General features: G+C 38.4%; 1 protein-coding gene across 2 annotated transcripts in view; it reads left to right on the forward strand.

The window, feature by feature from the left end:
• Window positions 1-26880, forward strand: part of LOC150074954 (transportin-3-like) — a 742971-nt gene that overhangs the window by 179153 nt on the left and 536938 nt on the right. For both annotated transcript variants that reach the window (XM_090388987.1, XM_090388988.1), the window contains one exon: window positions 6786-6878. In XM_090388987.1, coding sequence (XP_090245113.1) covers window positions 6786-6878 — 93 coding nt within the window. The remainder of the gene's footprint in view (window positions 1-6785; window positions 6879-26880) is intronic.

Below are 26880 nucleotides of genomic sequence, written 5' to 3' on the forward strand. Positions count from 1 at the left end.
TACTCCTATGAGTAATATAAATCCTCTTTCTTTTGAGTCCCCAACAACATCCCTACCTAATCACTTAGATGATACAAACAACACTTCTGTAAAATGACCTCAAACTGAGGATACACCACTTTTTCTCATTCTACATTCTACAGTAGAGCAGGCAATTGGGAAAATGTTGCTCTTATTCATCCATAAAGGATTAGAAGAGTTGGCAGGATTTCCAAAATCTGTAAAGACTGCCATTTGGTGATTTCATTGAATTTTCGTGTACAAAACATGCCCATCAAATCTTGAGAGCCACATTGATAGGGAGAATACTCATTGCCTTAATCCCACATAAAACACTAAACTATTCACACGGTGTCATATCAGAGTGGGATCTGCTTAATATCTGAGAAGATATCAACCCTGAATTGAAAGACCATGGAATGATGACTATTCAAACATATATCAATGCGGAAGGTTGGAAATCTCCTTCCTACTCGAGTTCTCATCCTAACATTGAACACCCCACGGCCTCCAACTTTCATCATTGCAGGCTACTTAAACTGCCCAGTTAGAATTTCATACCAGATCTGCTGAGGTGTTTTAAGGACCAGTGGTTATAATACTCTCTGGGGTAGTTACAAGCATCCTGTTGTAGTAATCTTGCCTATGCTCGATGTGGTGCTAAAGATCACAAGAGCAAGGAATGTCCAGCTCCAAAACCAATTTGTACAAAGTGCCAAGGAGGCAATCCTGTATGCTCTCGAGCACGCCAGTGGTGGAAGGAAGAGAAAGAAATCCAGAAACTGAAAACAGAGTCGAACATTTCTTGCTAAGCCTAGGAAATGAATGCAACCAGTAAATACTGGCAAGTGCTCATATGCCCACATAAAGATAGAGCCAGGGATGGACATGCTTACGGTGGAGTTGCTATCCTAGTGGGCAGCCATACCCCCTTTCCAAGTAATCTTTCATACAACCACCATAGAGGCAGTTGCTATTTGCAAGATTTCTTTTCACGTGTTCAGTGTATTTGCCACCTCGGATCAATATCTCCCAGACAGACTTTGACAATCTCATTGTGCAACTGCCTGATCCTAGTTTTTTTATTAGATTTTAATGGATATAATATCCTATGGGGTAGTGTAGACACTAATATGAGGGGATGTAAAATAGAGTACATGCTTGAAAATAACGAGCTTTCTCCCCTAAGGTAAGGTGTTCCTTGCCCTAAGTGTGGGAAGGAACACCTTACCTTAGGGGTTCCTTCCCCTAATTGTGGGAAGGAATACTTTTCTCCACAAGCCTAACTTTTTTACTGCCATTGATCTCTCTCTCTCTCTCTCTCTCTCTCTCTTTCTCTCTTTGTCCACCTGAGAGATTGAAGAAAATCCCCAATTTGATATCTGTTCTGATAGAAAAAAAGACTGTCTTTTTTTCTATCAAGACAAAGAGACCATCAAGAATATCTCAGTGGAAGTTTGATAAGTCTGACTGGTACCTTCAAATATCTGACATCAATAGAATCAGTCAGCAACCCATCAGTGATACGGTTTCGTACATTATAGAAGGTATTGTCATTGCCGCAGCAGTTGCAATCCCAAAAATGTCTGCACGATGTCTATCGTTTCCAAAACCTAGATGGAATTTAAAATTCACATCAGCAAAAAAAGCCCAAAACAAGGCGTGGGGGATATTCCACCCCAAGTATTTAATATTCTTTAAATGTGCACTTGCCAAAGCATGCTATATCCAACATCAGAGCCAGTGGAATCTTGGATCTGCTTTATCCCCTCCATAACCCAGGCTGCTAGTTCAAAAGTTTTCTGAGCTAAGATTCAGAAAAATTAAGATAAAATATCCACCATGCTCTTCAGTCATCCTAGAGCATAATGGATATTCAGTTTCAGATCCAATTGAATTTGAAAATACTCTAGGAAAAACATTTGCAAAATCTCTGCAATAACATCAATCCCCTCCCCCTACAGTTCTTGGCCTTAAAATACAAAAGAAAGAAACAAGCACTTCTCATCAAAAGGGCTTGAACCATACAACATAGTGCTGCACTTAACTCTTCCCTTTACAAGAGAAGAGTTCAGTTTAGCACCCTTTCTTACACAAGCAAGTTCACTTGGGCCAGATGACATCCATTACAAAATGATAAAACACCTCTCACCGCAATCTAGGGAACACCTTTTAATTTTATTTAATAGAATTTTCTTGACAAAGAATTTCCGGATTGCTAGTGAAAGGCAATTGTTCTTACCTTCCCGAACCCAGGAGATCTTAGATAGATCTTTATACATATCTCAGCACATCATAATTAACATTTTGATATAATAGGCAGTTTACACATTTCCAAACATAGTACTGTTTTTATTTTTGACTTTGTGTATTATGGCCCACACTGCCAGTGTGTCATTAAAAATAAAACCAATCAGCCAACTTGGCATAGGCAGACTTCAAACAAATTAAAACAGCTTTGGCCTTTAATTACCGTATTTGTTGGCTTATAAGACAGTGCGGTGTGGAAGACACACACTAATTTTGAAATGGTAAATTTAAGAAAAAAAAACTTTTGAAAAAAATTTATTCTTAATACAATGGAAATTTAAAATTCAATAAAAACAAAAAACCAATAAAGAAAGGTATAGGATTATTACTCTTATTATGCAGTATTTTATTCATTATTCAACTTCAGATTCATTACTGACTTGATCATCATTATCTTCAACGTCATGACGATGTTGGATATCAATCGCAGGTGCATCTTGATACCCCTGCCATTGATTAGGGCTTAAATGTATAACTGGAATTGACTTGTTTCTCCAACAACAGCCTGGTAATTACTGAAAAGTGTACTGACTGGGATCGCAATGTAAACTATCCATTAACTACATTTTGTCTCCGCTTGCTGACCCTCGGTTTTGCACATGTGCTGTATTGTCACTTTTGGCTTCTAAGACGCAGGGTGATTTTTTAAGATATTTAAAACGGAAAAAAAAGTGTCTTATAAGCTGACAAATATGGTAAGCAGTGTTGCAGTATATACCTTTATTATGTTGACTGGCAGTTCAATCAGCATAGGGTCTGAAGGGAGGAAGTTGCTCTTGCTTAGCTCCACACAGGACTTAGTCATATTCACATTGTTTTCTGCTGAGGGCAGATGACCTTCTTATGTGTGAAAATTGTAATATCACTCTGACAGTTTTACAAATTATAATTGAGTGTTGTTGTTTTGTTAAAGCATGGCATTTATATTTTACTGCTTTTGCCATCTGACTGAGCCCTATATACTCAGTCAGATTTTGTCTGAGAGATAATATATGTGAAATTTTTAAATTTATATTATCATTTAATTTATATATTACTGTATACAGGTAGTTCTCGAATTTACGAGCTAATTTGTTCCTAGCAAAGCGAAAACTCGTAAAGCGGGAATTAAATCCCATAGACATAATGTTAAAAATAGGGGTTATGTTCTCAACAATGAAATTAGTTAGCTAATTAGTTTATGTTTAAACAATGATTGATTTATCCAAAGAAATTAAAATGTAGCCTGTAAAACAATCAAATTATAATAATAAAGAAATTATTTATGACTTACAAATTTTAAAGAATGTTTATTCTTCATCATCGACTAAATGCACACTCATTGATCACTTATTATTATTATTATTATTAGCTATATGGTGCAAGGATGCTGCACCAGCCAAAAAAAAAAAAAAAAAAAAAAAAAAAATTCCCCGAGTTACCCTGAGAGAGAGAGAGAGAGAGAAGTAGAAGGGAATCACCAAGAAAGAGAAGAATGATTATATCCATCTCAGGACCCTGGGTGTGCCAAGCCCATATTCACCAGAAGTGAGCCCCCGGGGTTTTATTTGGTTTGGCACTCTTTAGTTTGTTGCACAAGGAGTCGTCTTCTTCAGAAACAATTCAAGAGGCGTTTGTTTCCAAGATAATCTTCTATTTTCTTTATGAATTTCAATAGATGCATAAGCATTTTTTAACGGAACGTACAAATTGCAACTAATGCGATTTGCACGGAGCAACAAGTTTATGAAGCTTAAAAAAAAAAAAAGGAATGAAGTGAAATGAAGATCCTGAAAATTTATTTATGTTTTTTATACAATTGAAGATTTCAGTAAAGAGAAAACACATTTCACTATAATAACCTAAAAAAAACCACACAATTCCAGCTATCGGTATTTTTGGAAATGCATTAACATAGAGTTTACTACCCTTTTTATAATTGCTTGCAAGTAACAGAAAAGCCCAATAAACCTGAAAGTGCAAATTGTTTTTATTGTTTTATGATCATGACCTCCAGAAATGTGCTTTAGAAAAATGTCACAAAGACATTCAAAATTGGTTCTTATAACAGAACATATGATAATGATGAAAGTATAGTACATTTTAGTGATTTGGATTGGTAACTAATACAATTTGCACTTTAAAAACGACATTTTAGAGTTATATAGCGAAAATTTCAACTTCCGAGGTCGTGAAAGAAATGACCAAAAACAATGTGTTGTTGGGTTCACATTACATTATTTTCACGATACGATGGTGTCTCTGGAACGGATTAATATTGTAAAGCTGGGTACACTGTATGGTATAGCTACGCGCGTGGTTTGAAATGTGGTATTTATGAATGCTTAACATTCATTTTTTTGCAATTAATGTTCATATTTTCGATTTTGTTGATACAGTCAGTCCTCGTATAGCACGATAGTTGTGTTCCTAAAAATCCTCGTGTAATGCAAAATCGTGCAATATGAACAACATGCCCTATGGGAAAAATAGGGTTAGGTGCCGACCACCCAAGATTGAACACACATTTGTAACCAAAACATTACCAAACACAATAAATTATCGTAATAAAATACTTACGTATTTTATTACGATAATTTATTGTGTTTACGACTATTTCGTAATAAAATATTGCTACTGCGTTTGCTTCTATCCTAAGCAAACTTGTTTTTTGTTTGATTTTCTATCAAAACAGATGACAACTGTTCCATCTCTTCCAATTTTTTGTGTCTTAATCTAATGGATTTTAATTACACTTTTAGTTGTTCCTGCTATAAAAGTTGTTTTTATTTTCTCTGCATTCTTTGTAATTCTCGGCGTTGCCTCATTTAGGCCTGTAGCACGTGCAATATCACATGGTCTTTCATTTCGTTCGAAGCGTTTCACAATTTCATATTTTTTCTCTATCAACAGAGGCGGACTGGCCATAAGCCTTACCGGGGGAAACTCCGGCTGGTGTGATTTTGACCATAAACCATAGTATGAGGCCACTACAAATTTTTCCGGGTAAGAATTTTTGACCCAGCCCGCCTCTGTTTATCGATATTGCTTTTCTTTTTCTCTCTGAATCTGCAGTGTCTACACCAGGACGCTTCCTTTTCACACCTTTTAAGTATTTTACTCATTTTTAGGGAATAAAGCACAATTACAAAACGAGGAGGCACACTTGATACACATAAACAAAGCTGCGTGCGTGTAGCAACTGAATAAACAACACCGTAAAGGCAGAGATACACTATTAACACCTCACATTTTACTAAAGCACATTTCTAGGGGTTACTACCATAAAACAATAAAAACAATTTCCAGTTGCGTTTCTGCTTGTGGAATCTGTTATAAACTGGTAGTAAACTAGATCTAATTGCATTTGCGATAATACCCATAGCTGGAATTGTGTGGGTTTTTACGTTATTATGGTGAAATGTGTTTCCCCTTCACTGATACAAAAAAAAAACATAAATACATTTTCAGAATCTTCTCTTCATTCTTATAGTGTTGTGTTCAGTTGGGGTTATTCCGCGTTTGACTGCCATTTCTTGTAAACACAAAGGTGAATCGTGCATAAGCGAATTCGGTTCGTGTTATATAAGATATCGTTCCCCTATTTATAAATCGTGTATGATCGAATTCGTGTAGTGTAAACACGTGTTATACAAGGACTGACTGTACTTAATACTTTGGAAAAAAAAAAAAACTCGTAAACCCGGGAATTTGTAAAGCGAAAACTCATAAAGTGAGAACTGCCTGTATTTAAATTAATCATTTAATTTATTAAACTTTATACTATAATTTTTATCAATTATTTTAATTGTATTGCATTCTTATGTAACATGTACATTTTGTTACCAAGAATGGGATGGGCATTTTGGCTTTGATGCATTATGGTGTAAAGTTGTCAATGCCATTAAACACATACACACGCGCACGCACACACACACACGCGCACGCACACACGCACGCGCGCGCGCGCACACACACACACACACACACACACACAATACAATGGTATTGGTACCATTGTATTTGCCTAAGTTTGCATTCCATAAGGAAGTTTTCCATATCCTTTAAGGCACCCTTTGAGTGTTACAAATCATTAGGTCACAGCCTTACCTCATGTTTACACTGTGACAGACCAGCATCAATCTTTAGCCAAGTTCCACTTATTCTAAAGAGTTGGTGCACTGACCAAGTGTAATACACAGAAATATTTGGGTTTTATGTTAACAATCCCTTCATAAGTATTATCACTTTTATTACATTTAAAAGGCTGTAAAATAGTAAATAAATGAAGAAAAATTACTAAGATATGACATATAGAATGTTTATACAATACAACATACATGCAATTTCAGAATGAATATGTGGTTTGTTATGTACATTTTCTGTTTATCATGTTTATTACAATACAGTATATAGCTCTCATAGAAATTACATCATAGATTGTCTTTTGCTGCTTAAAAATTGATTTATATTTGTGGTGTTTCATGTATTTCTAGGTTAATAGTAGATCTTTACGATTAGGAGCAAACAGGCGATCAGAAGTTTTAGACTATTTTTCTCAAGTCTCTCCACAAGTTTTACAGCTTTTGGTAATAACCTTTATGTGAACAGTAGCAAAATATTTATATAAACTTTAAAAAAAAAATTTATTTATTTTTTTTTTTTTTTAATTTAAAAATTAGTTTATTTCCAAACTTTAGTTTTTTTTTTTTTTCTTTTTTCTTTTTTCCAGTTGAAAAAGTGAAATTTTAGAAATATTAACATGTTATTAGCATTAGTTGGGGCATATGATGCAAGAAAGCAAGCTTATATAACTTCCATCTGTCATTGTGGAAGTTGATAGGTTAAATAAATTTAAGGAGGAACTGGACAGGCATTTGGAGGGAATGGTGTGATTTTTTTTATTTTTTTTTATTTTGGCTGATGCTGCATAAACTCATACACTTGCTTTCTTGCATCACATGCCACTACCACCACCACCACCACCACTACTACTACTAGCCACTCTGTTTCTCTGTACAATTGTTCGTTGTACTCATTCGAGTCATTAGGCCTATAACACACTCCTACTCTTATTTTTGCTTTCACAATGCTTATGTCACACCAAACTGACTTAACAGTGCACTGTCCATCTCTATCAACTGGATATCTTTTGATTTTATGCTTTTCTTAATTAACAGCATAACTCCTCCTTCCTATCTATCCTTTCTGTACACATTGTACTTCCCAAATTCCAATTCTGCATTCCTAATATTTGTGTGAACCCACATCTCTGATATCCCAACAATATCTGCCCTTGATGTCTTGACCAACACTTCAAATTCATCAAATTTATTTACTATACCACCTCCTGAGGGTCGTTAGCTGAAGCAGCGTAACTTGAGGAAGCATTATAATGTATTTAAATGAGATAGGTACCTTCACTATGAAAATTGAACCATAAGAGTTAATATAAGTGTTCTTATATTAAATATTTTTTGTGGTTATTTTATAATTATGATATATAAATAATATTTATAGATAAAATATGTAATAAAATAAAAAATTAACTTAGTACTTGGTTCCCTTGGAGCCCTGTTTGGTGTAGTAACGCCTCTGGCTGCTCTCCCCATTGTTGTTCTTTGACAGTGGCATTAATGGAATGTGCCTGATTCAGGGTGGACTGGTTCTGCAGGTTCTTTGGCCTTAAAGAAGAACTGCATCGGTGGCGTCTATTGAGTCTTTCTCCCTTCTAACATATTGTAGTAGTGTGTCAATATGTTAGTAACAGCTCTTTGATTGGAAGAGCTGCATTCCCAGTCTGGGTCATTATCACAGAGTTTCACAGCCTGTTTTTGTATTTGTGCCAAAGCTTATTGAAGTGTCCTTGTGGTAAGGATCCTAATTGTCACAATCTCCTGCTCTTTCTCTTCAGAATCCTGTTTAGCTAGTTGTGCAGCCAGCCCCCTCTAAGTCCTCCTTTGAAAAAGGCTCACCATGGCTTTTCAGCAACTCACTGACATTATCAATGTCAACCTTGACAAGGTTGACATTGATAATGTCAGAACTTTAAGTGGTTCTGTGCTTAAAATATTAAAGTAAGAACCGAGTGACATCTTCAGCCACTGCTGAAACTGGCTCGAACTCAAAATATGACTGCATCAGGCCACAATATCTTCCAAAAGTCATTCATGCATGATTTTGACACTTCTTTCCAGGCTGCAGCAAAGTTACTTATAGCCTTAAGGATGCTGTAGGACTTCCCGTAGTCCTCACAGTTGCTGAATTCGATGCCTGCACTGCCTTGACAATCCTTTTGAATGGGATATCTATTATTCAAGGTGTACTCTTTGCGTATGGCCTTTGAAGGTCGTACGCAAATAGTATGCCTTGAAAGGTTGCAATAACGCCCTGATCCATTGGCTGCAACAGTGAGGCAAATAAATGACCTTCACATTCAGAACGTTGTTAGGGATACCTTCAAGGTTGGCTGGATGTCCTGGAGCATTGTCGAGGACTAAAACAACGTTTTTGGGCAAGTTGTTTGCTGTACAAGATTGGGCCACCTCTGGACATAAGTAGAAAGTGTACCATTCACTAAGAAAGGTCTGGGTCACTGATGCCTTTTTATTAGAGCTCAGCTTTAACTTAAAAGTGCCTGATGCATTACCACCCCAGAAGTAATTGGTAATGTAAGCAGGCTGACATTACCACACATTCTGGGTGGTAATGTAAGCCTGTAACGAGAGGGGCAGACCTCTCGTTACAGGCTATGTGCGTCCCACCAGGCATTTTCTTCCAGTACAGCCCCATTTCATCAACAATAAAGACAAAGTCTGGGGTGTAGCAGCCTTCATCCATTAACTTTTGGAATGTGGTTGAATATTCCTCAGCACCTGCATTGTCTGCGCTAGCTGCCTCACCAGTAATTTTTACATTGTGAATTCTGGTCAGGTTTTTGAACCAGGATAACTAGCCCCTGCTAGCCAAAAATGATTCAGTTCCTCCCAATTCCTCATTAATTTCATTGAACAAGCTCCTAACGTTGTCCATAACCACTGCCTGTGTTACAGGAATGTTTCAAAAAAGATATGCTTACATTAGCAATTCCTGTATGTGACTGCTTGATCTTCTCAGCATTATTCATAATGGTCGTAGAAGTAGCTGGTGCTAAATTTAACACCTTGCAGACCTCCGAACTTCACTCACCAGATTCCATATGACAAATAATGTCCATTTTCACTTCAGTTGTTAAGAGATTTACTGCTTTTTTTAACACATGCAGGAAAAGATTCACCACTACACTTAGAAGACATGGTTGCACAATTTATTTAAATGAAGGCACTAATGAACACAGGAAATTATTAAAATTTTGGGCACAGCTCACAAAGTGTGACACTGGCAGACAAGGAGAAAGCCACTGACGTCGACATTATCGCCATCTAGGTACTCACTTCCCGTGCTGCGTTTACACTTGCGCTTTAAAATTTTCTTTTTATATTTATTAGTGTTTTTTTTTTTTCCCCCCTTCCATTTTTATTTTAAAAGGGCATTAATGTGAAACAGCATAAATTGAAGCGTCATAAAGCGAGACCTACCTGTATTTGGAAGATCAGTTTGTCTGCCTAGTGCTATTCAAAAAACATATTTTATGAATAAATTTTGAAAACAACACTCTCTACCTTATTCACTCATTTACTCACACACACACACGGCTCTGAGTGCAAAGCGATAGTGACAATAGAATTTCTCTGCGATATGTAGAGTTCTTTCTAGTGAAAAAGTTTCAGTAGTTTTTTTCTATTGACTTTTTGTTTTTGTTTATTTCAAGTGTTTCTGTGCTTAAAATATTAAAGTAAGAACCCAGAAAGGAAATCTACCTTTCTTTATTTAGTGTTTATACAGTAGACTCGAAATAACGGCACCCCAAATAATGGAACATTCGTGCTAATGGCACATTAAGATTGGATGTTTACGCGTAGTGAAGATGTCTTGCAGGCAAGTCACATGATTACTGTATTTGTTTACATTCACAATTTTGAAAGAATTCTGTATTGATATCACAGATTATACCACTGTTTTACATTTATTTTAAATTAAAAGCCCCTCACTATGATTCTTAAAGTTGGGATTATCACAAAAAATTGCAATAATCAATCATCTAAGAAAAGGTGAAAGTGCTTCAAGTATAGCATTAGTAGAAGTATACAATGCAAGAAAGCAAGCTTATGCACCATCAGCAAAAAAAACCAAAAAAACTTCCCATATCACCCCTCCATTCATTTCAAATGCCTGTCCAGCTCAGCCTTAAATTTATTTAGGCTATAAACCTTCACAACAAAACATGGAAGTCTGTTCCACCATCAACTACCCACTGGCTAAAGGCAAATTTGCATGTATCTGTTGCCGACCGGGCAAGCCGAGTGGATAAAGTACCTGCCCGGCAACCCAAAGGTCGCGGGTTCGATTCCCGCCTCGGGCTTGGATCAAAGTACTGCAAAAACCTTGGGAGGTGCAATATGGCCACAGAAGCCGATGCGCCAACAACTATCAAAAAAAAAAAAAAAATGTATCTGTTCTACAGCTGTCCTTCCTCAGTTTTAATCTATGACCCCCCTCAGGTTCTTAATCTTAATCAAGGCCTCATACACCTCAATCAGATCATCTTGAATGTGCCTACTCTCCAGGTGCTACAATTTGCAGAACTTAAGCCTTTCTTGTTAAGAGCACCCCTTTGTTCACCTTCACCAATCTTGTTGCCCTTCTTTGTACTCGTTCTAGCAATTCTACATCCTTCCTAAAATGAGGCCTCCAGACCTGTACACAGTACTCAAGGTGTGGTCTGACCATTGCCTTGTACACAACGGGATAATCACCTCCCTGTCCCTGCTAGCAAAATTCTTATATATCATTTAGAAGGCTCCATGAACTGCCATGGCAGCCCATCTGCACTGCTCAGTGAACTTCATATCTCTCTGCACAATTACCCCCAGGTCTTTTTCACTTTCCACTTCCCTGAGTGTAGTACCACACAGTTGGTATGTTTCTCCTGGGTTATTGCTACCTATATGCAGTACTTTGCATTTGTCAATGTTAAATTTCAGTTACCACTTCTCAGCCCATTTGCCCAACTTATCTAGATTCAGTTGGAGTAGCATACTGTCTTTACTGTCATTAAAAACCCTGCCAAACTTGGTATCATCTGCAAACTTGGACATTAAGCCTGATATACCTTCATCAGTATCATTGATGAATACACAAAACAACAATGGGCCCAGCACCGAACACTGGGAAACTCCACTAATAACATTTGTGCACAAAGAGCAGTGTCCATTGATTACCACTTTCTGTCATCTCCCACTCAACCATCCCTTTATCCATTGTAGAAACTTACCCTTAATGCCATACCACTCCAATTTGTACAGCAGTCTTCCATGTGCAACAGTATCAAAAGCTTTCCTGAAATCCAAGTATTATCATTAAACAACAGTAACTATAGGAAGAACAACAGTAAATGATATAAAGCGTGATGCAGACAAAATTGAAAACCGAGTGTCAAAAATGGAAACCACTGATGGTAATGTTTAAAGTCATAAAACAATGAAGCTTGCTATGCTAAAAATGAACAATTGGATACTGCAGTATTTCAGTGGTTTGTTCAAAAACATAGCCAAGGAATTTCAAAAGGTTTACCCCAATATGCAATGCTACTGATGAACAATGTGCCTACTCATCCCATATGTGTATGTGATTTAAAAAGCGATTATGGCAAAATAATCATGCCACTTTCTGCCATCTCTCATTCAGCTGATGGACTAAGGCTTGATTGAGAGTGTTAATTGTCTGACAGCACCAGGGGTTTCCCCTATCTCCGTGGCGTGATTGAGATTATGAAACATCGTTATCGCAAAATTTTCATTCAAAAACTTGTTTCAGCAGAAAAGCTGTACTTTAAAAGATCCAGTTTTCAATATTGCTGATGCCTGGAATGATGTTCCAGTTCAGACAATACAAAGAAGCTGAAATAAGTTATGCCCAGAAATATATTCAACTGATACAGAAACCATTCCAAAAGAAACTGAAATATTGCAGTTGTTTGAATGTTCCTGGTTTTAAAAATATTTCGACGGAGGAAGTAAATGAATGGCTGGATATGGGCAAAATGGACGTCGGATGCAAAATTTTAGACGACGATGAAATTGTGCAAAGAGCGATGACAATTTCCGATGATCTTGAAACTGAAGAAGAAGAAAAAGCTGCTGCTGATGATGGAACAACAAACATAATTAGCCACTATGAAGCTGAAACTATGTTGTCAAAGTGCATCGAGTGGTTCAAGGTACAAGAAGAAGCAGATGCTATGCAAGTGTTACTTTTGCATTAAATTTGTAACGTTGCTTCCCAAACGGTTCAAGGGATAATGAAAGAAAAGAAATTGGCTGACTTTTTTAGAAAAGAAATTTAATTATATAATTGTTTTCTTTTAAATTTCTTTAATGACAATGTTGTATGTATGTAATATTGTTTTCTTTTAAATTTCTTTAATGACATTATTTATTTTAAATTTATTTAATGACATTAGAACAATGTTATATGTATGTAATATTGTTTCCTTTTAAATTTCTTTAATGACATTAGAACAATGCTATATGTATGCAATATTGTTTTCTTTTAAATTTCTTTAATGACATTAGAACAATGCTATATGTATGCAATATTGTTTTCTTTTAAATTTTTGTAAGACATTACTAGACCAATGTAAGTAAAAATATTAAAAATAAGTATTACTAAGATGCATTAAGGGCTTAAGTCTTAGGCTGCAAGAGAATTAGCTATCTACAATTTAGTGCAAATGCATCATATTAATACACAGCTAAACTCAAATTAGGAAATTCAAATTTGCTAATTTGAGTTTAGCTGTGTACTAATATGATGCATTTGCACTAACTTGTACGTAGTAAAAATAGTTATGTATGTAGATATCTGTACTATGATTTTTTGATGACCTGGTAAAAAATAAATAAAATTATTTTTAATTTTAATGAAATTTAAACTAACTAATGAAATTTAATTAAATTTTAATTAAATTTCATTAGTTAGTGTATTATGTAATAAAATAAATAAGTTAGATGACCCGGTCTGTTGTATGTATAATGTTATTAATGTACATATTCTCTTATCCATCTAATTGATTATTTGTCATGGTCTCAGTCCCGTATCCTGACAGTTAATTGAAGTTCTACTGTATTCTACTGCATTAAAAATATTAAAAATAAAACTTTCTAGATAACAGAAAAATCTAAATAATGAATACCCAAAGGTGCTGTTCTTCTGAAAGTCTACTGTGTGTGTATCTATATATATATGCCAACTGCTCAACTTACGTAAGGGTTATGTAAGTCGGAATATCCCCTATGTTTGCGAAGCACTCACAACTGTGCTTGCTGAATTGATTGAATCAAAAAAGAAATGTTCTACGAACATGTAAATAGAATTATTTATTGTATTTATTCAATATTTTATCTTATGTGCAGGAAAAATTACAAAAGTGTCCAATTAAAAAAAAAAAATTCAAAATTATAAAATTAGAAAAAAGAGAGGAGGCAGGCTTAATGAAAGTTTTACCCCTCGAGCATCATTGCCAGAATTGGGTTCTTCAGCTGATATGTACGCTGCTGCAGAGGTTGAGGGCTGTGGAGATTTAGAAGGGGTCGGCCACTCAACTTTACGAAAGAACATATTAATGGATGACTGGATGTTGGCTTTTTTCTTTTCATCGTAGATTTCTTTGTAGCAAGCACATCATTCACCTCTGTTAACTTTTAAGAATCGTTCACTGTCGGGATCCATCTTCTCAAACCTCACCATTGCTGATGCAATTTCATGAAATGCCATTGTCATCTCTCTGGTGATGAAGTGTCTCGACTCCTCATTTGGTTTATCTTGGGCTTCGTCAACATTTTCTTTTTTAACTATTGCTGCCTGCAAGTCAATAAGTTCTTCATTAGATAATTCCTTCTCTTCCCTCTATTAACTCCTCTGCATCTTTGGCATCAACCTCCAACTGAAGTAGCTCTGCAACCTTTACAATCTTATTTGTAACTTCTTCATATAATTTGTCTTTTTCAAATCCTTCGAAGCCTTTTAGGTGCCGTGGGCATATTTTCTTACATTTAAACAACTTTTGGGAATTTCCGCCCAGGCGTTATTAATGTTTAAGATGGCATGGTAAATATTGTAAGATTTCCAAGTCTCTTAACGTAAAATTTTTCTCATCATCTGCTTCAGACAATGCCTGAGCAAATGTTGTGCATAAATAGTATACTTTTAAATTCGAAATAACACCCTGATCCATAGGTTGGATGAGTGAGTGAAGTCGTGTTTGGTGGTAGAAATGTGACGCTCGCGTTTGAACTGAAATCATCTAGATGCATAGGATGTCTAGGAGTGTTATCTAATAGAAGCAAAATCTTGAAAGGAACATTGTCTTTACAATATTTTTCAACCTCTGGAACGAAGCAGCATTTAAACCAATCCTCAAAGAGAGATACTATTATCCATGCTCTCTGGTTTGATCAGAAATGCACGGGTACGGTGGCTTTATTGATGCCCTTAAATGCACGAGGATTTCCAGAATGGTACACAAGCAGTGGTTTTAATCTGTAATCTCCAGCTGTATTCACCCCAAGCAAGAGCGTGACCCTATCTTTTGATGCCTTGAAACCTGGCATTGTATTTTCCTCTTTAGCAATGTATGTTTGATCTGGCATATTTTTCCAATACAGAGCAGTCTCGTCAACATTAAATATTTGCTGTGTTGAAAATAGCCTTCATCAATAATTTTTTTCATCCCATCACAAAATTTCTTTGCAGCTGCAGAATCGGCACTGGTGACTTCACCGCATACTTTAACTTTGTGGAAACCAGCACGATGCTTGAACCTATTAAACCACCCTTTGCTTGACACAAACTTGGCTTGGGATTTGCCATACTTATCCTTAATATCTTTATAAATACTTGTTGCTTTTGCTTGAATGGCCATTGGACCCAGGGGCATTTGCTTCTGAATCTGAATTTTCATCCATATTATTAACAGTTGTTCCATCTTCAATGTAGCACCTGAACACAGTTTTGTGATCACCGTTGATCCTTTGACCTGTTCTTTTATATGTGCATTGTCCTTTAAAATAGTATTCACTGTTGAAGCATCATCATCATCACCAGCCATTTTCAATCCACTGCAGGATGAAGGCCTCTCCAGCAACTTTCCAGTTCCTTCTGTTTTGAGCACTGGCCATCCATTTACTACTCAAAAACTCATGAATTTCATCTATCCATCTCCGCCTTTGTCTTCCAGGTTTTCTTCTAGCCCCTCTTGGGTACCATTCTGTTATTTTCTTAGTCCATCTGTCATCATGTCTTCGAGCTATGTGTCCTGCCCAAGACCATTTTAGTTCTTTAGTTTTGATAAGAATGTCCTTTACTTGAGTTTGCTGCCTAATCCATGTGTTTCTCTTCTTATCTAACAGTCTGATTCCCAATATAATTCGTTCCATTCTTCGCTGTGTAGTTCTTAGCTTCTCTTCAATTCTTTTGGTGAGTGCCCAAGTTTCACTTCCATAAAGTCATGGTGGGGAGTATACATTAGTTCATTATTTTACGTTTCAGACAAACTGGGATATTGCTCTTCAGTATGTGGCTATATTTCCTGAATGCTATCCATCCAAAATTTATTCTTCTCGTGACTTCCAGCCATTTATCATTATTACAGCTAATAACTTGTCCCAGATAAGTATATGACTCCACCTTTTCAATTACTGCTCCTTCAATCATTATTTCCCTTTCCGTGGCATACTTGTTCATCATTACTTTTGTTTTAGCCATATTCATCTTTAGTCCAAAATCCTTACTAACTGTGCATAACTGATTAAGATTTTCCTCTAATTCTTTGGGATCGTGGCTTATGACCACAATGTCATCTGCAAATCGTAAATGGTTTAGGTACTCTCCGTTCACATTGACTCCTTTCTGCGACCAGTCTAATCTTCTGAAAGCTTCCTCAAGGGCAGTAAACAGCTTCGGAGATATTGTGTCTCCTTGTCGAACTCCTTTCTCGATTTTAAATTTGCTACTGTCTTTGTCTAGTCTAATAAAGGATGTAGCACTCTCATATATTTTCTTCAAAATCATAATATATGGAGTATCTATGCCTTGTCTTTCCAGTGCCCGAAACATTGCCTTATGCTGTATGGAGTCAAATGCCTTTTCATAATCCACAAATGCCAGGCATAATGGTGTTTTATATTCATTTGCTTTCTCCATTAGCTGTGATATTACGTGAAGGTGATCCATAGTTGAGAATCCTGTCCTAAAGCCAGCTTGCTCTTTCGGTTGATTCTCATCAAGTATTCTTTCTAATCTGTTAGTAATGACCCTTGTGAACAACTTGTAGATATGGGATAACAAGCTAATTGGTCTATAATTTCCAATTTCTGATTTATCTCCTTTCTTATGCAGCAAAACTATGATTGCATTATTCCACTGCTTAGGCATCGCACCTTTTCGAATGCACTTTGTGAAGAGCCTTGCCAGTTTTTGTGTTATGTCTCTTCCTCCCAATTTTAACAACTCTACAGTAACTTCATCTTCCCCCGGGGCTTTCCGATTCTTCATTTTCTTCAATGCATGTTCTACCTCATCAGGAAGAATATCGGGTATGTCGTATGTGTTGCTACTTTGCAATCCATCTTCCCCACTGCTGGTATCATTCCCTCGCTCCTTGTATAATTCTCTATAGTAGTCTTCTGCTATTTGAATTATGCCTTCTCTGCTGTTTATAAGTACACCATCGCTGTTCTTCAGTTTCAGTATCATTTGTCTTTCTGTATTACTGCTCATGGCTGCTGATTTAAATCCTTTGTTTTCCCTTAATGCTTCTTCTACTTTTCTTGTGTTAAATCTTCTTATGTCCTCTCTGAGTCTCTTTCTAATGGCTTTGCATAACTCAGTATACTCAATTTTCTCCCTGTCAGTGTTTTTCTTGCTCTTCATTTGTCGTCTTTGGTTCATCATGACAAGTGTTTCTTGACTAATTTTTTCTTCTTTGGATTTCTGTTTCCCTATAGGTTTCTTGGGCTTTATCACTTTCAGAAAGTTGTAATATTCCTCGTCGATATCTTGGTCCTGAGCAGTCTGCAGAAGCTCAAACTTGTTCTTAAGTTCCAGTACATACTGCTTTTTCTCCTCCTCTATTATTTCAAAGACCTTTGTATTATTTACTCGAGTCAGTTTTTTCCTTTCCTTTCCTACATCTATATCAAGTGTACATCTTACCATTCTGTGATCACTTCCAACATTTACCTTATTCAGGACGGTAATATCATTCACAATATATCTTCTCTTAGTGAGGATGAATCGATTTCATTAGTTGTTAATCCATTTGGACTCTTCCATGTCCACTTTCTGTTCGCCCTTTTCTTGAAAAAAGTGTTCATTACTGACAGTCCTTGAGATTCTGCAAATTCCACAAGTCTTTCACCTCTTTTATTTCTTTCACCAATTCCAAAATTTCCTATAGTTCCTCTTTCTGCGCTGTTTTGCCTTTTTCCAACCTTAGCATTGAAGTCCCCCATAATAATAGTGTAGTGAGTTTTCTGCTCATCTAGAAGACTCTCAATTTCAGTGTACATTTCTTCAACCTCTTCATCATCATGGCTCGATGTTGGTGCATAAATAATTATAATCTTTAGCTTGTACCTCTTAGAAATCTTGAGTATTAGTCTTGACACCCTTGGTGATGTACTTTTGAATTCCAAAATGTTGTTTTTTAAATCTTTATGGATCAGAAACCCAACTCCACCTTCACTCCTTTCACTGTTTCCATTGGTGTACAGCAGATTTCCACTTGATAGACTTATAAGTGACTCATTTCTTCTTCTTGTTTCAGCCAAACCGATGATATTCCAATTCACATTTTCTAATTCCTTTTCCAGCTCTAATATCCTGTCTTCACCGATGAGTGATTGTACGTTATAACAGGCCAAGTTCAATTTCCGTGCATGGCAGCCTGGTCGTACCCAGAGATTCTTAGCACCCTCTGCTTCCACTGTGATCCTCTCGCTGCCGTAAGAGGGAGAGTGAAAGCTGCTGGGGACTGAGGGCCATTTGTATTGTTGTGCTCTCATTGCTGGAGGGTTTGGTCTTTTCCTCTTCACGCTGACCAGGCGTCTTGAAGAGAACCACTCTACACGTTCGTTGCCACCTAAGTGACGTAACAGGGCTTACCATCGAGAAGGTGTGCATGAGTGGATTTTAGGGAGGCAGGCCAACCTGTTGAAGCAGCGAGACCTAATTCCCTTACAATAAATGACAAACTTTGCCCTGTTTCGTACTTCTTAATCATTTTCATCTTCATTTCTAAATCAATTTTGTTTCTTTTCATGGCACTACCACACCTGCACTTTTCATTGGTCGCTTTCCCTTCATCATTGTAATATGTAAATAGGAATGAAGAGAAGTGTCTGAAATTTTGTTTTTTATATGATTGAAGATTTCATTGAAGGGGAACTCATTTCACCATAATAGCATAAAAACCCACACAATTACAGTTATCGGTATTATCGCAAATGCAATAAGATTGAGTTTACTACCCATTTATAATTAGATGCACTAACAGAAAAGCCCAATAAACTGGAAAGTGCAAATTGTTTTTATTGTTTTATGGTCGTAACCTCCAGAAACATACTTTAGAGAAATATCACATGGGCATTCAAGATTGATTCTTATAACGGGAATATGATAAGGATGAAAGGGTAGTGAAATTTCGATTATAAATATGACCCTTTAGAGAGATAAATAGTAATATAGCGATAAATTTTCAACTTCCAAGGTCTTGGAACAAATTACCAAAAAAAAAAAAAATGTGTTATTGGGTTCGCGTTACGATATATTGTCACGATACTTCCATTTATTCCTACGGGAAGGAAATAAGTTTCCACGAATTTTTAAAATTTGCACAGGCCGGCAAAAACATACGTAAAGTTGAATTTACGTAAGTCGGGGAGTTCCTATATATTAATTACTAACAAACTCTAATTTCTACAATTGCTTGGTCACTGATAGACACTGCTCCTGCCTACATGTAGTGGGGCCAGTAACCTGTGAAAAGAAACTCTCTCTCCCAGGGCTAAAAGGAGCAATGATGGATAGCAACACATGCAACAGTTATGGATCTTATCCAAATTCCATGCCTAATATGGACTTTGAAAATGATAATCCAAAGAGACAGAAGACTGACTGGATGGAGCAACCCTGCCCATCATTTTTACTTTTTCATCACAATTAGCCTATGAGTAAATTGTCTCCCCTTTGTCATACAGAAACATCTGAAAGATATTGCGGGATCACCAAAGATGATTTAGCGACTGCAGTCAGGAGACCTATTTGTAGAAACTGAACCACAGACATTTGGAGAAACTTTTACAGCTTACAAACTTTGCCTACTGGCATTTGAGTAAAAATATCTCCTCACGCAACCTTAAATTCATCTAAGAGTGTTATATCTAGTTGGGATCTATCACAGAGGAAGAAATTACCCAAGGGCATCAGGGACAAAATGTAATTGAAGCAAAAGGAATAGTCATTAAAAAGAATAATAAACTCAAACCAACCAGAAATATTATTCTCACCTTCAATAACCCTAACTTACCCACCTCTGTAAAAGCAGGTTATTTACTTTGCCTCATTTGCCAATATATTCCCAACCCTTAAGATGTTATAAATGCTAAAAGTATGGCCACTCTCAAACTGTATGCAGAGGAGACCCTGTCTGGTCCATCTGGTGGTCCTCAGATCACATTCAAAGTGACTGTTTGGCTACAAAATGACCTGCCCAAACTGCAAAGGTGACCATCCCACTTATTCCAAGACATTTCAAATAAGGAAAACTGATAAAAAAATAGTAAAATACAAGGTTGAGAATAAAGCCAGTTACCAAGAAGTGAGAAAACTAGTTGCATCTACTATAAACAAAAATATTTCCCATGCTAATTCTGTAAAAAAAATATCAGTCTCCCTTCAAACTACTGTCACAGTTCCCACTAACATATCAATTTTTGATTGTGCTAGAACTCTACTCTCTCTAGGCACCTCCGTAGCCAGGTGGGAAGGAGCAGCAGTGCGTAGCACACGCTTCTTGATTAGACCGGGGTTCGAGCCCGTCACCACCAAATACGGAGGATGCGGAAAGGTCAGGGAATGACCACCGCATATCCCGGAGCAATATGGCCTTAGTTGCTAATGCTCCTAAAAACCAAATAACAAATAACTCTCTCTCTCTCTCTCTGCGCAACAACACGTGTATGTAAGCAACCATCCAAGTTCTCAGACCAGACATATAATACTCCTCTGACAATACCAGTGGCATCTCCTCCTGCGACTGCTACCACATCCAATATTATAAACTGAAATGCATGACAGGACGCAGATGACACATCCATATAGGAAGGTTCTATTTTAGAAATCTGTGCTGGAGAAGAAATGGAAACTGGATGGCCATTTTTCCCAAAAAAAAAAAGATAAGTCACAAAGGAGGTTAGGCAAGCGAAGGCAGATTATGAGGAATCTTTGGCAAATGATGCAAAGAAAAACAGCAAAGACTTCTTTATTTATATAAACTCTAAAAAGGAAGGGGATGAATCAGATTGGTCCACTTATATCCAGTGGACCAATCATCTGCAGTCACTTATATCCAGTGGACCAGTGGAATAATCATCTGCAGTCAAACCACTGGTTTGACTGCAGATGATTATTCTCAGATAGCTGCCAAACTAAATGAGTATTTTGCCTCTACATTCTCACATGAGGAATTCTTCCAGGAGGAGAAGGCCAAATCTTTATCAAATTCTAACAGGGAGTTAAATGATTTTGTAATAACTGACAGCAAAGTGGAGGAGAAATTGGCTTCAGTAATAATTCAGATACAGCATGGATATCCTGAATAAGGCCTCTGAGGTTGGGAAAATTCATGTCTTGACGATAAATAAGCTCATACATCAACCATTAATTGAAATAGCTCTTTACTGTGACTAGAATTTACAAATTAAAATAACATTTTTACAATAAAATTTTTAATGTATAAAATAAAACTGCTGTTGATACACTGTATAAGGATTAAAACTGTAATAAAATCATTATAATAAAATTTACATAAAATAAACTGGATTAAAAGCTATAAAACCTGTAGCTTTCGGAAGCATCAGCTTCCTTCCTCAACAGTAATAAATCTTCTGGCAACACTTCCTTATATATAACAGGCTCACGGTATTTCACCACGTAGTTCCATCGGCGCATGGTCAGAACTGGAAGCGGAAATAGCTCGGGAGTGCGCAAAGCAAAACCGTTCATCCACACTTAGGACAATAGTTTCAAATAGGGGATGCAAACGTATACCCTTGTACCTATTCATGGTATTGTTGTCGGATGAACAGATTCGCAGGTTCTCGAGCCACTTACGGTCCCAGAATCCACGTGCTCGATCTACAATAACCGCATCCTCTGGAGAGATTTGATGCTGCCTCTCCCAATAATGCTTGGTCACAGCAGACTTGTTATAATCAGCGGTTTCTATATCACTTAAAGGCTCCTCCAGACGATCTTTTAACTGCCGTTTTGTTTCGCCCACATAACATTCCCCACAATCCGGGCATTTTATCCTATAAACACCCCTCGACGTGGGCACCTGTACGTGGTGAGGGGACCTCCCAGTGACGTTGCTGGACTTCCAGACTAGCATCACTGGGATCCAACGCCCACAGCCCAGGTTCCAGGCTTACATCAATGGAATCTGGTGTGTTTGCCGTGCACTGCAACCCGTGGGAATTCGGAAAGGAGGATCCTGGTGGTTGAGGGGCCCAGCTTCAATACACCACTTTGGTCCCTGCTTCGACAAGGCGGGAGGTCCTGGAAGGCCCGACTAGGATCAATCGGCTAGTAGGCTCGCCTGCGAGTGTCAACCGTGTCAATGCCATGCCCCTACCCTCATGGTCCGAGGGACAGGATTCAGGCTGGCGGCGGTGCAGGTATTGTGCCTGGGTAGCCCTTGCGTTCCACTCCCGAGCGCATTTATTGCATGCCGGGTAGTGGGCGTCCCTTTGGGCTCCATGGTGGGTGGGGAGCCCAGGCACTGAACCACTTAAAAAACTACATGAATCCTGATAAATTAATTTCTTCAGGGGCCCCAGCCCGGTCCCTAACTGAAAATTTTACCGTTGACCAAGAGAACATCACTTCTCAAAAAGACAGAAAAAGGAGGTTATATCAGGTCCTACACCTCGGTTCCTGATAATTGACTCAACTAGTGAGAAGCCTATAGGAAAAATGTCACCCTTCTTTATCCAGAAGGGTTTGGAAGGGTTGGCAGGCTCTCCTAAGTCTGTGAGACGGCTTCGTTCGGGTGACATACTTGTAGAAATCAGAAGTGATATACACTCAGAACAGCTCCTCCGTGCTACATATATCGGGGGAAATGCCTGTCACTATAACCCCCCACAAGACACTGAACTCATCCCATGGTGTCATCGCGGAATGAGATCTGATGGATGTAACTGAAGAGGAAATCTGTTCAGAGTTAAAACCACAGGGAGTGACAGCTGTTAAACATATATCCATGCATAGGGATGGAAAATTAGTTCCCACTAGAAATATCATCTTAACATTCAATTCACCAACTTTTCCTCATGAAATCAAAGCTGGCTATATTAACTGCCCAGTGTGTCCGTATATCCCAAATCCGTTACGTGCTTCAAGTGCCAGAAATACTGACACTCACAGATGGCTTGTCGTGGAACCCTTGTATGCGCTCAGTGTGGCACAAAGGATCATGAAGCAATATCATGTTCAGCTGCAAAACCAACCTGCATTAACTGCCAAGAAGAACACCCGGCCTACTCAAGGGCATGCCAGAGGTGGAAACAAGAAAAAGAAATTCAACGACTTAAGGCAGAGCTGAACATATCTTATCAAGAGGCAAGGAAAACGGTGAAACCTATAAATATAAGTAAACCAACCTACGCTCAGAAGGTAGCAGGGAGATGTTCCATTGGAACTCAGACCGAAATGACCATACCACCGAAGGAGTCATTCACTCCTATTGCTCGCTACCTGTTAAGTTCAATAAAACCCGCACAAAAGGACCAGTCAGCTGCCACTCCAATATCTGTACCTCCTAGTGCCCCACCAGTTAGAAAATCAGTTTCTGAACAAAAGAATAAAAAATCAGACCTACATCCTAGTTCTCAGGAAAAAATGGATGTTGAGGAGAAGGAGGTACAAGAAGAAGCAGTCTTGGAACTCTTTACTGAGGAGGATATGGACACGAGGCAGTGTCCATACTTCCCCAGGAAGGATAAATCTAAGACTGACAAAAATAAGCCCTCAGCACCTCGGAAGCCGCCTGAAGGAACCACCAAGCCAAAATAATGGCTAAATTCCTACAATGGAATTGTCGTGGATTCCGGAAAAATGCAGAAGACATCAAGGCACTCCTGCAAAAGCACAAACCATCTTGCTTTTGCGTACAGGAGACTTACCTAAGGGCAAATGATGACCCCAGGATGCATAACGTTACTATCATTTGCAAGGATAGAACTGGGGATGGCCATGCTCATGGAGGAGTCGCAATCCTTGTGGGCAACCATACCCCTTTTCAGCATCTGCGACTCGAATAACAGTGGGGTTTTTACTAACCGTTTGCTCTATATATTTTCCACCCGGTACTGACATCTGCCAGAAAGACCTGGATGATCTCATAATGCAGTTGCCTCCCCCTTTCTTACTTCTTGGGGACTTTAATGGACATAACACCCTGTGGGGTAGTGCTAACATTAATAGAAGGGGACGAGTCATAGAGTGTATGCTCACTGACAATGACCTCTGCCTTCTTAATGTGGGAACAAACACCTTTTTCCACATGCCTACCTGTACATTTTCTGCCATTGATCTTTCTATCAGCTCGCCTTCTCTTCTCTCGTCACTTACTTGGGAGGTAGAAGGGAACCTGTATGGAAGTGATCACTTCCCCGTGATAACCACCTTAATTACTGGGAGACCTTGTCTTCCTGTCAGGTTACCGCGGTGGAAGTTTGATCAAGCCGACTGGAGTGTTTTCAACACCTGGCAAAATTTGACAGCTCTACAGTCAGTCAGGAGCCGATCAATGATGCAGTTACGTACATAACAGAAAATATTGTCCATGCAGCTGCAACTGCGATTCCAAAAACATCCACACGGTTTCCTCCCTTTCCAAAACCATGGTGGAATCCAGAATGCACAGCAGCTAAAAAGGCTCAAAACAAAGCTTGGGGGATATTTCGACGATATCCTACCACGGTCAACCTATTAGCCTTTAAATGTGCACGAGCCAAAGCACGGTACATCTGCCGTCAGAGTCAAAAGGAATCGTGGATCCGTTTCACATTATCCATTACCCAGACGACCAGCACTAAGGTGGTCTGGAAAAAAATCCGGAAAATGAAGGGAAAATACCCAGCACACCCCTCATCGGTCCTTGAATATAATGGATGTACTATTGCAGACTCTACTGCAATAGCCAGTGCTCTTGGGGAAATATTTTCTAACATTTCTGCAACATCATCTTATTCCCCAGAGTTTCTGGTCTTAAAGCGCAACACTGAAAAACAGTCCCTTAAATTCACATCGAAGGGTTCCCACTCATACAATGGGCCATTTAATATCAATGAGCTGAAAACAGTACTCGCCCGTACAAAGGCTACCGCTGTTGGACCAGACAACATCCATTATGAAATGATCAAACATCTTTCACCAGAATCCTTGGACCGTGTGCTCTTCCTGTACAACAGACTCTTCCTTGAAGAGCATTTTCCAGATACCTGGCGCAAGGCAACTATTTTTGCTTTTGCTAAGCCAGGAAAGGATCCTAAATGTCCAAAAAACTATCGTCCCATTGCTCTGACCAGCTGTCTGTGCAAAATATTGTAGAGAATGGTCAATGCTCGTCTCTTATGGTATTTAGAATCGAACGACCTTCTCTCCCACTTTCAGTGCCGCTTCTGAAGAAACAGGTCCACACTGGACCACTTAATTAGACTGGAAACATCTATCCGAGATGCTTTCCTAAAAAGAGAACACTTGGTGTCCATCTTCTTTGACATGGAAAAAGCGTATGGCACAACTTGGAGATTTGGTATTTTAAGAGACCTTTACAATCTCGGTCTAAGAGGCCACCTTCCCATTTTTATTAAAAATTTTTTATCCTATCGTTATTTCCAAGTTCGTATAGGATCCTCCCTTTCGCGGCCCTTTTGCCAAGAGGAGGGGGTACCACAAGGATCTGTCTTAAGTGTCATGCTTTTTGCCATTAAAATAAATTCTATTTCTGAACAACTTCCTCCAACTATAAACAGTGCACTCTACGTCGATGACTTCAGCATATTCTCTCAATCATGCAATATGAGGGTTATTGAGAGACAACTGCAACAAGCTATTGACTGTCTTAACTCCTGGGCCATGGCCAATGGTTTCAGGTTCTCACCGGAGAAGACCGTTTGCGTACATTTTTGTTGCAAACGTAACCTCCACCCTGAGCCTGAATTACGACTTGGACAAAGCACCATTCCAGTTGTATCAGAGGCGAAATTCCAGGGACTCATTTTTGACAAAAAGCTGACATTTGTCCAACACATTCGTCAGCTACGCACAAAGTGCACGAGAGGGCTTAACATTCTCCACTCTCTCTCTCTTCTACCTCTTGGGGTGCAGACCGATGCACTCTCTTTCGTCTATACTGTGCACTTGTACGCTCAAAATTAGATTATGGGTCTCAGGTATATGCATCTGCCAGAAATAGCGCTGTTCGTTGGCTTGACCCCATCCATCATCAAGCCATTCGTATTGCTATTCGTGCATTCGGAACATCACCTGTCCAAAGTCTGTATGTCGAAGCAAATGAACCATCCTTGTTGCTTCGACGAATGCAGTTGTCTCTACAATATGCCTTCAAGCTGAAGTCCCTGCCAGACCATCCCACGTGGACATCCGTCTTCGAGCCACAATGGAAAAATCTCTATAACACACGACGGACCGCCAATCGCCCTTTTGGCATTCGTGTTCAAGAGCTACTCAGTGAGCTTAACATCTCGGTAGACAAGGTTGCTCGATCACCAAAGGAGCCCCTTCCACCCTGGCATGCACACACACACACATCAGCATGTGACTTCTCGCTCAAGATTGCGACGAAGTCTAATACTCCATCTTCTGTCTACCTTCAGCTCTATTCACAACACTGTGCAGAACATTCCGACTTCTTGCCAGTTTACACAGACGGCTCGAAGTCAGAATTGTATGTGGGATCTGCTGCTGTCTTTCCAAATAATACCATATCAGAGCAGATACCCCTTGACTGCAGCATTTACACTGCAGAGCTGCATGCTATAGAGTTAGCTCTAGATCACATAAGAAAACATCGTTACCAACGATGTATTATATATGCCGATTCAGTGAGTGCACTACAGGCTTTATCAGCGATGTCACACACTAATTATCTGACCCTGTCCCGAATTCAGCAGATAATATACA

Source organism: Mastigoproctus giganteus, chromosome 14, assembly GCF_048544385.1.
Source record: "Mastigoproctus giganteus isolate SK-2022 chromosome 14, ASM4854438v1, whole genome shotgun sequence".
Lineage (NCBI taxonomy): Eukaryota > Metazoa > Arthropoda > Arachnida > Uropygi > Thelyphonidae > Mastigoproctus > Mastigoproctus giganteus.